At 42.0% G+C, this 13,011-nt stretch overlaps 1 protein-coding gene across 3 annotated transcripts in view; it reads right to left on the bottom strand.

Moving 5' to 3' along the window:
- Nucleotides 1–13,011, bottom strand: part of TBC1D4 (TBC1 domain family member 4) — a 163,434-nt gene that overhangs the window by 29,378 nt on the left and 121,045 nt on the right. For 2 of the 3 annotated variants that reach the window (XM_073663974.1, XM_073663973.1), the window contains exons 8-11: nt 12,251–12,370; nt 9,738–9,812; nt 8,840–9,078; nt 6,890–7,039 (exon numbers count right to left, since the gene is read on the bottom strand). In XM_073663974.1, the coding sequence (XP_073520075.1) occupies nt 6,890–7,039; nt 8,840–9,078; nt 9,738–9,812; nt 12,251–12,370 (584 nt within the window). The remainder of the gene's footprint in view (nt 1–6,889; nt 7,040–8,839; nt 9,079–9,737; nt 9,813–12,250; nt 12,371–13,011) is intronic. The other variant, XM_073663975.1, reaches the window with a different exon arrangement.

A 13,011-nucleotide genomic window follows, 5' to 3' on the forward strand; every position in this document is an offset into this window, starting at 1 on the left:
CAACTCCACCTGGCCAGGGGAACTCCAGTTTGCTCACAGACTGACCAGGCCTCTTATGCTAGCCAGTACTCCCGGGAGGGTCTGCCTTATCATCATCAGTAAAGACCCTGAACTGCACTGCAAAGCCCCTGAGTAGTTCCTGCTGCGCTCGTGCACCATCACTCCCATCATCCACACTCACTACCCTGAGGCTATACTCCTCCCGTGGGGAGTTATACTACACTCTGCTGCCCTCACAACATCTGCCTCAGATGTCTGCTCAGCAGCGGCGGTTCTTATTGACCGCAATCCACGGGTGGCATAGTCGGACATTGCATTATACTGATACAGAGACTGCCACAATATTGGTCTGGCCACACTGAGCCATGGGACCGGGTCGCCACTACTACTCCCAGCATTGCTCTGAAGTCCGGTCCCGGGTGCCCCACGGCCCAGGGGGCACGTCATATACAACAGTCTCAGTGTATCCTATGTGATGTATAAACAGTAGTCTCAGTGTATCCTATGTGATGCATACAGCAGTCTCAGTGTATCTTGTGTGATGTATACAGGAAAGTCTCAGTGTATGCTATGTGGGACAGGGTATCCTATGTGCTATGTAGAGCAGAGTCTTAGTGAATCCCATGTGATGTATATACAGTAGCCTCAGTGTATCCTATGTCATGCACACAGCAGTCTCAGTGAATCTTATGTGATGAATATACAGCCATCTCTGTGCATTTTATGCGATGTATATACAGCAGTCTCAGTGTACCCTATGTGATATATACAGTAGTCTCAGTTTATCTTGTGTGATGTACACAACAAAGTCTCAGTATATGCTATATGGGACAGGGTATCCTATGTGCTGTATAGAGCAGTCTAAGTGAATCCTACGTGATATTTAGAGCAGTCTCAGTGTAACCTGTGGGATCAGACACCAGCAATGCTTCAAAAAACTGCAGCTCATTACAAAAGGAATTTCTTACAACTGATCAAATTAGATTACAAGACAGATGGAAATCAATTTTTATTACTTATTCAATCTGTATCCCCAAAATCCAATTACAGTCAAATAAGTAAAAATGAATGAGTCACGATCAGTCATTGTGAGCTGTGATCAGTGTTGCTCCTAAAGTTGTTGTTTAAAAAAATTCTAAAATAAAATATGGTGTACACTGGAGTCACCTTTAAGGGCATTATAGAGATGACATTACTAGAGTCCAAAGGGACTTTCATGACACCATAATCTTTATTTTTATAGCTTGATATAAGTAAGAAATACAAGATGGAATTCTAGAAATCCAAAAAATGATGGGTTTCATACACTGACACTAAGGCTATGTGACCACGATGCAGATTTTAAGCAGAAATTTCCTGAGCGTTTTTTCCTCTCCTTGGCAGAAAAAACGCATGCAGATTTTACATGTGTTTTTTCTGCCAGGGAGAAGCGTTTTTTAAGCATTTTTACATGCGTTTATGCATGCGGTTTTTCAAGCGCTTTTCCAAGCGATTTTGAGCATCACTTGGAAAAGTGCTTGACAAGTTGGTCACACAATATAAATCCATGCAACTGGCATTGATTTATATTGTGTGACCGAGATTTCTGCTTAAAATACTGCACCTATAGTAAAAAAAAAAAACAAGAATTATAAAGTAAAAAATAAAAAAAATATTCATACACACCTCTCCAGCGGCCCCCGGTCTGCTCCAGGCGGCATCCTCTCTCCTCGGCGTCCTGCGGTGTTCTGGCAGGACCTGCAGTGACGTCATCTAGTCAGCTTATGGTCACGCGACCATCACCTGACCGCTGACGTCAGCGGTCGCGTGACCATCAGCTGACTAGATGACTTCACCGCAGGTCCTGCTAGAACACCGCGGGCTGCCGAGGAGAAAGGATGCCATTGGGAGCAGACCGGGGGCCACCGGAGAGGTGTGTAGGAATATTTTTTTTTATTTTATTCTGTTTTAACTTGCAGGTACCATGGTACCCGGGTTGGAAGAGAGTCTCCTCTTCTAAAGATTAGGGTACCATCCTCGCATTGAACCGCATAACATCTGCATGTATACATGCGGATGTTATGCGGTTCAGTGCAAGTCAATGGTGGCGATTTCACCGCGAAATCGCACAATAAATGGCTGTCCTGCAGATTTTTCCGCAATGATAATCCGCAGCGGAAATTTCTGCAGCATGTGCACAGCACATGCGGATTATCATTGGGAAGCATGGCAGACATCTTAACAAGCAATTTTAATGCGTTTCCGCGGCCGAAATACTGCCGCGGAAACGCATTAAATTCACATCGTGGGCACACAGCCTAACGCAGACAAAAACTTGGAGCAGTTGCCAACATTAGCTAGACTCACGATTATATTTTGTAACCAGGTATGACAATTTCATTAGTTTCTGTGGGTAACTGACTCCACTTTTTCTTCTAACAGTTTTTATGCAAGGAGTGCACTGCTGCAGAAATAATAATGTACAATATTGGAGGGAGTAGAGCTCACATCCAGGACTCCTGCTTGCTCTCCACTTCCTGCAATGGGACCAGGAAATCCTTGGTGCAGAAGTTGTGGGCAATCAGCAGGTGTGGCTGACTGCATGGACAGCGCCATCGGGATTACTCACACTAGGGGCATGCTCACACATGGCGGATGCTATGTGGATTCTCTGTTTGATTTTGCAGGCAGAAAGTCCACACCATATTACAATTTCGGTGAAAGCATCAGCAAATCTACAACAAAATCCATAGACTTTTTTGTTCCGTTATGAATGGCACACATCTTAATCTACTTGCACCCAAGCATAATATTGTATACTGTACTTTCCTTTGTCAACTCAAAATGTCATAAAAATAAAATTAAAAATATCTAAAAAAATGAAGGGCAACTAAACATTAAAAAGTATAATGAATATATAAATACTGTCTAATTCTTAGTGTAAACAGATTAAACAGTCATAAAATCTGTCAGATTTATTGTAGTGGTTCATGCTGTTTGGTGCATCTTTAGGCTGTAAAGTCTAAGTTTACACTATTTACTTTGTGCCAGAAATTTGTGTCAAAATTTTAGTGCAAGGGGCCAATTCATTGAAGTGCTTATGGCAATTTTCTGACGTTAATCACTTTGAAAAGTTGCAATTTTTTTGTGTAACGGCGAAGTTGTGACTTTTGATTCTGTCACGCCAGTCCCAGCCAGCTCTGCCAAAGATGATGGAGCATTAGCGTGACAGGGAGTGGCAGCGCCTGCCTGCCGAATTCATAAGTTTTGCCACTTTGGTAGCATAACTTATGCCAGAAATGTTATTCCAGTCCCTGACTGGAGTAGCATTTCTGGAGAGGAGCAGGTCACTGAGAAGATGCTCATAATTTATTAAGTAGTGTGCACTGCTTAATTAATTTGGCACAATGTTACCCCAACACAACCCTTCATTAAGACTGGCATGTACAACACCAGTCATAATGAATTGGCCCTAATGTGTTGCATCAGGTAATAGACGGCACTCATGCAGCTAATTGTTCTTGGTGCCCAAGTAGGGCATCCAGCCCCTAAGTAATACAAAGAAAGTAACGTGGCACTCAAAGTAATGTGAAGAAAAGTTCTGTTTTTTATTATGCATTCAAATAATTAGTTGAACATTTTCAGTCTACAAAAGACCTTCATCAGAACATAATGCCGGCGTATTGGAACCCCAAGAAAAAATAGCGCATCTGGTAAAGCGATCAGCGTCGCAAGGATAGCTAATGTGTTGCATGTCAGGCTACACCAATTTCCGCTAAGGGCTCTTTCACACATCAATGTGTCTGTACGTGTGGTGACAGTTTCTTCACGTACCAGAGACGCTGACACACCTAGACGCATTCAAATGAATGGGTCTGTGCACATGTCAGTGTGTTTCCAAGGACCGTGTGTCCATGGGCAAAACAAGATGACATGTCCGTTTTTTACCCGCTGCATGGGCCGCAAAGTGTCCCACACTGATGGCACACGGATGACATCCTTGTGTCACGTACCAGCACTTGGGAATCCGTGTACAGTTAGCGCTGTTACCAAGCACCGGGTGCTGAACGTTGCCCTCATCATTGTCCCCTGCCGATGCTGCGATCAGCACCAGCAGGGGACCATGATGAGAGTAGTAGTCTGCTCCCACTGTCTCCAACTGTAAAAATAATAAAAAAGAAATCCTTATAGTCACCTGTCCTAAGTGTCCCCCACTGTAATCCATGCGACCGCTTGCGCTGAAGAGCCGGGGAGAATGACTCACTGCAGCACGTCATTCTCCCTGGCTCCTTGGCGTAAGCGGTTGCATGGATTACAGTCGGGAACACTTAGGACAGGTGAGTATAAGGATTTTTTTTATTTTATTCTTATTTTTATAGTTGGAGACAGTGAGAGCAGACTACTACTCTCATAATAGTCCCCTGCTGGTGCTGATCTCAGCCCGGCAGGGAACCATGATGAGGCCAGTGTTCAGCACCCGGCTCTTGGGAACAGCGCTAACTGTACCGCTGATTCCCAAGCGCCGGAACGTGTGCTCCTAATGTGGCACACACGGACATGGATATCTCTGGTACGGGTTTTTCCAGTACTGTGAAACGCGCCTAAGGCACACTCCATTTCAGTGAAGTCATGACCTCCTTGCATGACATGGGTTATATGACAAGTTAAATAAAGCACAAGGCACTGAAAAAAAATTCTGGCACATTCAGCACTACAAATATATTACAGAAAATTGAATGAAAAATATTCCCATTTTAGCAAATTATATTATTATTATTATTTATCCTTGGCCAAGAAAAAAAAATTGCCTCATTATATATACATATGTATAATATGGTGGCCTTTCTAGAAAAGTACTAGTCGTCAAGTCACTTTTTTCACTTCTGCTGCAAATTCACAAAATCTACAACAATGCAAGGAAGCCCATTTTTTCGTTTTACGTAAATATATGACATGAACAAAGGATTTCAGGCTTTATCTTCTCAATAGTTGTGGCTCACACACCAAGTCGACATTTTATGCTTGAAAACTTGTATAGGAATAATAAGAAGTACAACACATACAGTACAAGATAGCGTCAAGAGACTAGGATATAACACTGAGAAGCTAGCATCCAATACAAAGATTACTGAGCCAGCCACATGTACATGTTTACAGGGAACCTGTCAGTCAATTCATACTATCTAAACCAAAGGCAGAATGAATCAGAGACTGGCTGCATGATGGTTTTTCTCTAATGCCGGGGAGCATCGGAGACAGAGGGACTAGTCCTGGGCCGGACTAGTCCAGCGTCGCACTGCTCCAGGTGATCGACAAGTCTCTCCCATGTGTGTACATAGTATGTGTGTACATGGGAAAAGACCTGTCAATTACCGGGAGTGGTGCGGGGAAAAGCCATCTGGGGATAGAGCCGGAGTAGTCTTGTCTATTCCTATAGCCCCAGCTACCTTTTCAAACTAAAAGCCAGGCTCTGATTCATGCTTCACGTGCTTTGGGCAATATGAATCGACTGACAAGTTCCCTTTACCATGTATTAAACAACATTCCAATTACTAAGAAGAATTGAATCATGCAAAATTAGTCAGTTTTATTAGTATTGCTATACAGGAAGAAAATGGTGAAATGTTCATGGTCGTAACGACGGCTGTGCACTGACATGCTTGTATTGTGGTACAACACACGGGAACCATCCTGAAGTGTGTTTTATAGAGCCTCAGCAGCAAAAGTGCAATAGAGCAGTCTCGCAGAATGCCCTGACTGCTGCAAGCTGTTGGCACATGCTTGAAGTAGTAAGTGTACAACAGCTGTAGTGCCGCAGGCTGTCGGCACATGCTGGAAGTAGTAAGTGTACAATAGCTGGAGTGCTGCAGGCTGTCGGAACATGCTGGAAGTAGTAAGTGTACAACAGTTGGAGTGCCGCAGGCTGTCGGCACATGCTGGAAGTAGTAAGTGTACAACAGCTGGAGTGCCGCAGGCTGTCGGCACATGCTGGAAGTAGTAAGTGTACAACAGCTGAAGTGCCGCAGGCTGTCGGCACATGCTAGAAGTAGTAAGTGTACAAAAGCTGGAGTGCCGCAGGCTGTGGGCACATGCTGGAAGTAGTAAGTGTACAACAGTTGGAGTGCCGCAGGCTGTCGGCACATGCTGGAAGTAGTAAGTGTACAACAGCTGGAGTGCCGCAGGCTGTCGGCACATGCTGGAAGTAGTAAGTGTACAACAGCTGGAGTGCCTAAGGCTGTCGGCACATGCTGGAAGAAGTGTACAACAGCTGGAGAGCACAAGCTGGACGTAGTAAGTGTACAACAGCTGGAGTTCCGCAAGCTGTCGGTACATGCTGGAAGTAGTAAGTGTACAACAGCTGGAGTGCCGCAGAGCGCTGATCCCTGGTTTAGAGCTTACAGTGTATTTTTTTTACAGTGCACCTCTGTATAGGAAAGCATAGACTACTATGCTTTTCTTCTGCACAGAAAGAATGTATGCAAGTACTGGTGCCCATTGTTGGCCAAAAATGCACCTTATTGGCATATGCCGAGTGCAGATGTACATGTCAGAGGTATACAGCAGAGAATTCTTGATATATACCTTCACCATGTACAACAGCTAGACATGAGCATAACATAACTGATTCTGCAGGCAGATATCACAGCCCTGCTCTGCCTATATAATAACTTATACACTACATGCTTAACTCTAACTGTATCTGCCGTAGTTCATACAGCATTATCACATGCACAGCTGAACATTTTACCATTTTAAGAGGCCAATTAAGGTAATTACTGGAAGATACGGAAGCAGATTGTCCCCTGCCGCAGACCACAATTGGGTTAATTCCCCAGGGCAAGAGAGCTGCTGTGACCAGACATACACAAAAGTGCAGGAGGTGTATGGGAAGCAGCCCGCCATGTCTCACCTCTTGAGTACATCATTTTCAGAATGTGTTGGACGTCTCCCTGAACCCTGGTAAAAACTTTTCAGGAAAGAAGGGGTAGAAAAGGATGAGGGGAGACTGGAGGACGAAGGCTCGCTCTCAGTGCGGACACGTCGGACAATGGGAACAGGGCTGAGTGTCAGAAAACAATATTAGCAGGGAAACTACAATTGCCTAAATGCTAGAAAAATGTAAAACTTAAAATAAACATGCCATATACAAGCCATAATGATGTATTTGCTATGATATTTAAAAAGTCATCATTATGGTAATACATTCATGAGTTTTAGAATCCAGGACACAACTAATATGAAAATGAAGGTTATATTATTAATATACATTTCTAAGCTGTAATGCAGTGTAATAAAAAATAATATACGTCAAGATTACTGTACAATGCAGAATGAATAAAGGGATTCTCACTGAAATTATGTCTGAACTATCTCTCATTTTAGCAGTATATTCTGTATATTCCTCGTTTTACAGGAATCCCTTTAAATGCAAGTATATTCATAAGTACACCCTCATTATACTTTATAGTATTAAGCATATAAATGCATCTACTTGTACATGGCAAACTGGTGGCATAACTATAGGGAGTCCAAAGTTATTACTTGCACCTGAGCGATGGAGCCCTAAGACACCCATAAGTAATAGACTAAACAGACTAATGTGTATGAGGGCCCCCAACAAATGATGTGGGTGCTAGGAAGTATCAGCTTGGTGGATTTCCAATGGCCGATCCTTTCGTTCACCAGGAGATAAGCTGCTGTCAGAGGACTCTGGCAGAGGCTTTCCCATAGAGAACAGTGGAGTGCTCGGTTGTGACATGAGTTCTTGTATTTGAGGAAGTCAAGAGAAACAGCTGTCGGACGAAAAATTGTGACCGCTATCTAATGTTTATGGGGGTTTTTAGTGGGGCCAAAAACCCCCTCTATACACCAAATATGAAAAGAGCAGTGGTTAGAGGTGAGCTAAAACCTGGCAGAACCCTGGTCCAATACCCATTTCCGGATTCTGTGGCCACTTGATGAGAGCCCTGTGAGTAGACCCTACCTGCCAGCATCCCTGGGTCTTCATATAGGTAACTAGCTGGACTGGCGCGATATAATTTCTGTGGCGTAAAGCACACATAACATCGTGCCAGGCTGGCTAATCAAAAAAAGGTGCCGGGGATGTCGGCAGAAAGGAGGTGGTTCGCTAGGCTCAGGGCCAGGAGCCAAGGAACGCTGGTGCAGGATCCTACAAATGTATTCACTGATCTCTACCAGTACTATAAATAATGTGTAGAAGTTAGGACGGTTTGCAGATTTTGCTCTGAGGCCCAGGAACGCCAAGTGTTGGGAAACGCTATTCCCGTTATATAATAAGCCCAGCATTTTAAGTTTTCAATTGCTATTTGTTTATTAAAGTGGGTCTGTCACCAGATTTCACAATACAAACTGAATACAGTGTAGAATAAATATCTTAAACTTGATGAGGTGGGTATACTTTTAATTAAATTGAAAATCCTTGTCAAAGTGGATGCATAATCCTGATAGCTGGCCTAGTATCATGCAGGAAAACTTTCAAAAAGGATTATACAGCCATACTGATATAGATTTTTAAAGTAAGCACATCAGGCTCATTAGATCTAAGACATGAATAAAGTATACAGTTGGTATAGTAAATGCTGGTGGCAAATTCGATTTAAATAAAAATCCTTTTATTGAAATACTGACTTCACATAGATGTATTGCTGTATTTAATACAAGGTTATAAAAAAGTCGATTCACTAAGCATGCATCATACATGAATTGTGTTGTACATAGACTACTGGTATGGACGTAGGGGTAAATTAAATAATTAGATAGGCAATGGATCACTAAATATCATCCTAAAAGAATTCTTCATGGAAGTTAATGCAGATTCAAATACAAGCATGTAACTGACCTGCTCTGCCCCCCATCACAGGCTATGGAGTGCTGCCTCTGCAGGGGTGACTTGCTGTTTGGTGATTTTGCATCAGGAAATGTTATCCTTTTCTTGGCACTGGATGTAGGGTGACTAAAAGTGTGAGCCCGTCTGCGAAACTGGGGCGAGTCTGGATCTTCTTCTGGAAACGATTGCCAAGATGATGACACCGGAGAAGATGGTGGAGTGGCAGGCGGAGAGTCTCCGGGTGAGCCGTCCTAAGGTAAGATAATACTTTCTGAGTACAGACTACAGCTCCTCACAACATTAGTCCTGATCTCTTCCACAGCCATAAATCAGGTGCCGCACACCATAAACGAGAGTGAAAAGCCCTGACATCAAAAAGCAAAATGTTCTCTGCGATCTCAAACTGCTCTCATCGAGGGGAGAATGCTTCTGGCTTTGTGGTGGAGAATAAAGCCCTTCTGGCTTTTTTTTTCTTGTCTCATGATAGTTTCCTGGACACAGGTTTCCTGTGCTGTCAGTAGAATATCCTGGAAAACATGCTATTATTATGATGGAGGCTGGTAGCTCAGCCCTACAAGAACAACGGAATCCTGCCGCTGTTGTGTCTATCGCACGGGGTGACGGAGGCATGGAGGGCTGTTCTCTGCCAATCACTAACTACATGAGGAAGTTATATGGCTGTATACAGCACAGCCTCTGGGGAGGAAAGTGTTACCTAATTGTCACAAGTCACTGTATACCCTGCTCATAACACTTAGCTATTCTCTTTCAGTGCTGCTAGAATATGAAGAAGCTAGCATGGTGACAACTGCATCCTGTGATCACAAAAAATGCAGAATCTGAGCGTGGGCTTTTATTACCACACTTCTCACCATAGCTGTATAAATAACTCATACATAGGATCAGGTACCTTGTCAGAAGCAAAACTGTTGCAGCGATCAAAGCTTTCCATACTGCCCAGTCGGCCTCTCATTCGATTCGCCCCCTGTAAAGAGACACCATGAATGTATTTTTAGTCTTGCTTAGATGGATGGATATTATGCTGGAAGCTGTCGTCCAGCTACTGATGATACAAAAACCACAACAAGGTGTCGAAAAATCTGCCTAAAGTACCTTGTGTTACTGAGGTCAGAATAGGGCTAGTACACTGTCATCTCCTGCTCTTTTCTGTTCCTTTACACTAGTTTTTGTCACAGGTGTGTCAGAAGTGATAGACAGTCGCCCTGCAGTTGGTTGCAGGAGATTTCTACGTTTGGCATTACAGACATCTTCTTAGAGGCTTTCTCTAGGACCCAGCGGCTACCTCCCTCTGGCTAATTAACTCTCTGGCCTGGGTGTATAAATACCTGGTGTGTTCTAGAGAGAGGTGCTGGCGATATTCATTAGTACCTGTGAAGGCTTTAGCAAGAGCAGTACTTTGTCCTCTCTGGAGCATGAGGACGCGTGAACATTTGTCTGGAATCGTCTAAAGCTAAGCTATTTCCCCCTGTTTGTCCTTCCTTGTTGTCTATAGTGTTTAGTGGAGATTGACTAGTGCTCATCTCCTCCCTTCCCTAGCCTGAGCCAAACGCCAGGGAAAGACAGGGCGAGGTACATGTGCGGCGATTGGTGAAGAGCCAATACAGGGACATTAGGGGATACAGGGTGATGCTAGATCAACCTAGGAGGTCTCCACCCCCCCCCCACTTTCCCTAGAGTCTGGGCTCCCTTTCCCTCTTCCCTTTGTGTTGCACTAAGTCTTTCCCACACCTTGCATGACAGTTTTCTTATTTTTTTCTCTATATTCATTTCACTTTTACGATTTTCAACTATATAACATAATTTTAAGTCATATGGGTGCAGGAGGTGCATGGAGCGGGCTCAGTAACTGAGCCCACACTATACCCAGCAATTGCTGACTGTATTATAATTATACAACTGTCATCTGCCTGGAATAGCAGCGACCAGAGCTAGCTCCAATTGCTGCTGTTTAATCATTTAGATCACTGGCAGCAGGCACCCATTTACACCCAGCAATGCAATTGAAGGGTTCTGATTGGTTCCTATGGTAGTCAAGAGCCTGCCGAAAGCCCCAATGGCAGCCATGTTATTACTGCAACAAAGCCCAGATTGTGGCTTAATAGAAGAAAGTCTATTTAATTAAATACTACAGCATATGAAGTAATTTAATCAAACGATTGACAGTCAAAGTCCCCCTAAGGGGACTAAAAATGAAAGTAAACATAAAAAAAGAGATTATATATATATATATATAAAACATAATATAAAAGTAAATCACCTCCCTTTTCACAGATAAAAAAATAAATAAAAGACAAACAAGAAATATATTTGGTATTGCAATGTCGATAAAAGTCTGATCTATTGAAATCTAAAACTATTTCAATTGTAAGTTAAATGCATAAAAAAGAATCAAAATGCCAGAATTGCTGTTTTTTTCAGTCACTGCATATCCCCCCAAAAAAATTCAGAAGAAGTGATCAAAACATTATATATACCCCAAAATAGTATCACTAAATCCATCAGCTCGGAGTGCAAAATAAAAAATACACAACTTATGAGTCTCAGAAATTGGTTATCCAACTTTTTTTTTTACAAAATTCAGAATTTTTTTAAGCTACTAAAATTGAGAAAAATCTTATAATATTGATTACACTGTAATCATACTGACTTGAAAAGTCATCATGCCAGGTCACTTTTACTGCACAATAAATGTCATATAAACAAAACCTAGTTGTGTCACTTTTTTTCATTACCCCGTACTTGGATTCCCCCACCCCCACATTTTTTCAGTACATTACGCGGTAAAATGAATCAAATCAAAGCTACAACTTGTTCTACACATAACAAGCTCTTATACGGTCCTGTGGACAGAAAAATAAAAAAGTTATGGCAAAACGAAAGGGTTAACTTTCTTTTATCTGCGTTTCTTTTATTAATCTTGATGAGATTTGGCAAGTTGCTCCCGCCATATCTTTTGTACTTCCCCATTGCAGGGAGTAAGTGCTAGAACATCATATGGGTAATGACCACCATCTTTTTGGCTTTAATCTATAGGGTATTTTTTATTTTATATAAATAGAACATATACTTATACATTATGTTACTTTATACTATAAGAAAGGTGCATCATTAAAAAACAGTTGTGAGTGGCTCAATGTGAAGTATCAGGTGCCCTAGTGTTATAGTAATTTTATTGTACTTCTTGTGAACTTACCAAGCGTTCAGTTAGAGTTTGTATGTAAGCTTGAGTTTTCTTTTTTTTTTAAGGGTTACTTAAATGGCATTTACTACAAAGTCACCAATGATGTGTACAATATAATTAAGATTATTATCTGTCATCTCTGTAAAAAAGCAAACACAATTTCTAAAAAGTATTTGTAATAAAAGCAACATCTAACGTGATCCTGGTTCTTTCACCCATACCCTTGAGAAGATGTTTTCTAGAGAGCTGGTCAAGGACTTCTTAGCTTTGTTCTTCAAAATATCTAGCTTGAAGCGACCACTAGGGGCAGAGTTCTCCGGGATTGAGCTGCTTGATAAACTCTGAAAACAAGGACAAAAAAAAGTTATCATGGTCTAAACAGAAGATGATATTTGCAAAAAAATTTGATTTATTTTGGGAGAATCACTTTATATAGAGTCGTAACTCTTATTAATACCTCTTATGGTATGGTATGTGCAGGTAGTAACATAAGCAGGTTTAACTTATTTAAAAGTTCACAAAAAATAGATGCACCCATACATCTGAATGGGGTTTCTGGAGTATAAATATGCAAGGATTTCTGCAATCTCCATTCAGATGAATGGGGTAGTTACTGCATGAACATACACTAAGTCTGGTCACCGGGCCGAGAACCGTGAACAATTGGAATGAACTTTGTATAATTACTGCATGAAACATAAAGCAAATTTGCTAAACTCATGTCGATTTGTAGGAATCAATTTTAAAGTACTAGAGTGAAAATGTTGAAAACCCTCTTCTTACGTACTTTCTCATTAAACAGACAAAGCAGAAGCCTCTAGTCTCTGCCTGGCCATAAATACATGCTGGGAGCAAAACCCAGATACTAATATGGTGTGATCTAATAACCAATGTTTAAATGGTTAAATGCTTCCTCCAATATTCACAAAACCAAGAGGCAGATCCGACCCTTCTTCACGGATCAAGTCCTGAGCTCAGATTT

Source organism: Phyllobates terribilis, unplaced genomic scaffold (genome assembly GCF_046119375.1).
Source record: "Phyllobates terribilis strain yellow unplaced genomic scaffold, ASM4611937v1 Scaffold_2__4_contigs__length_985480577, whole genome shotgun sequence".
NCBI lineage: Eukaryota > Metazoa > Chordata > Amphibia > Anura > Dendrobatidae > Phyllobates > Phyllobates terribilis.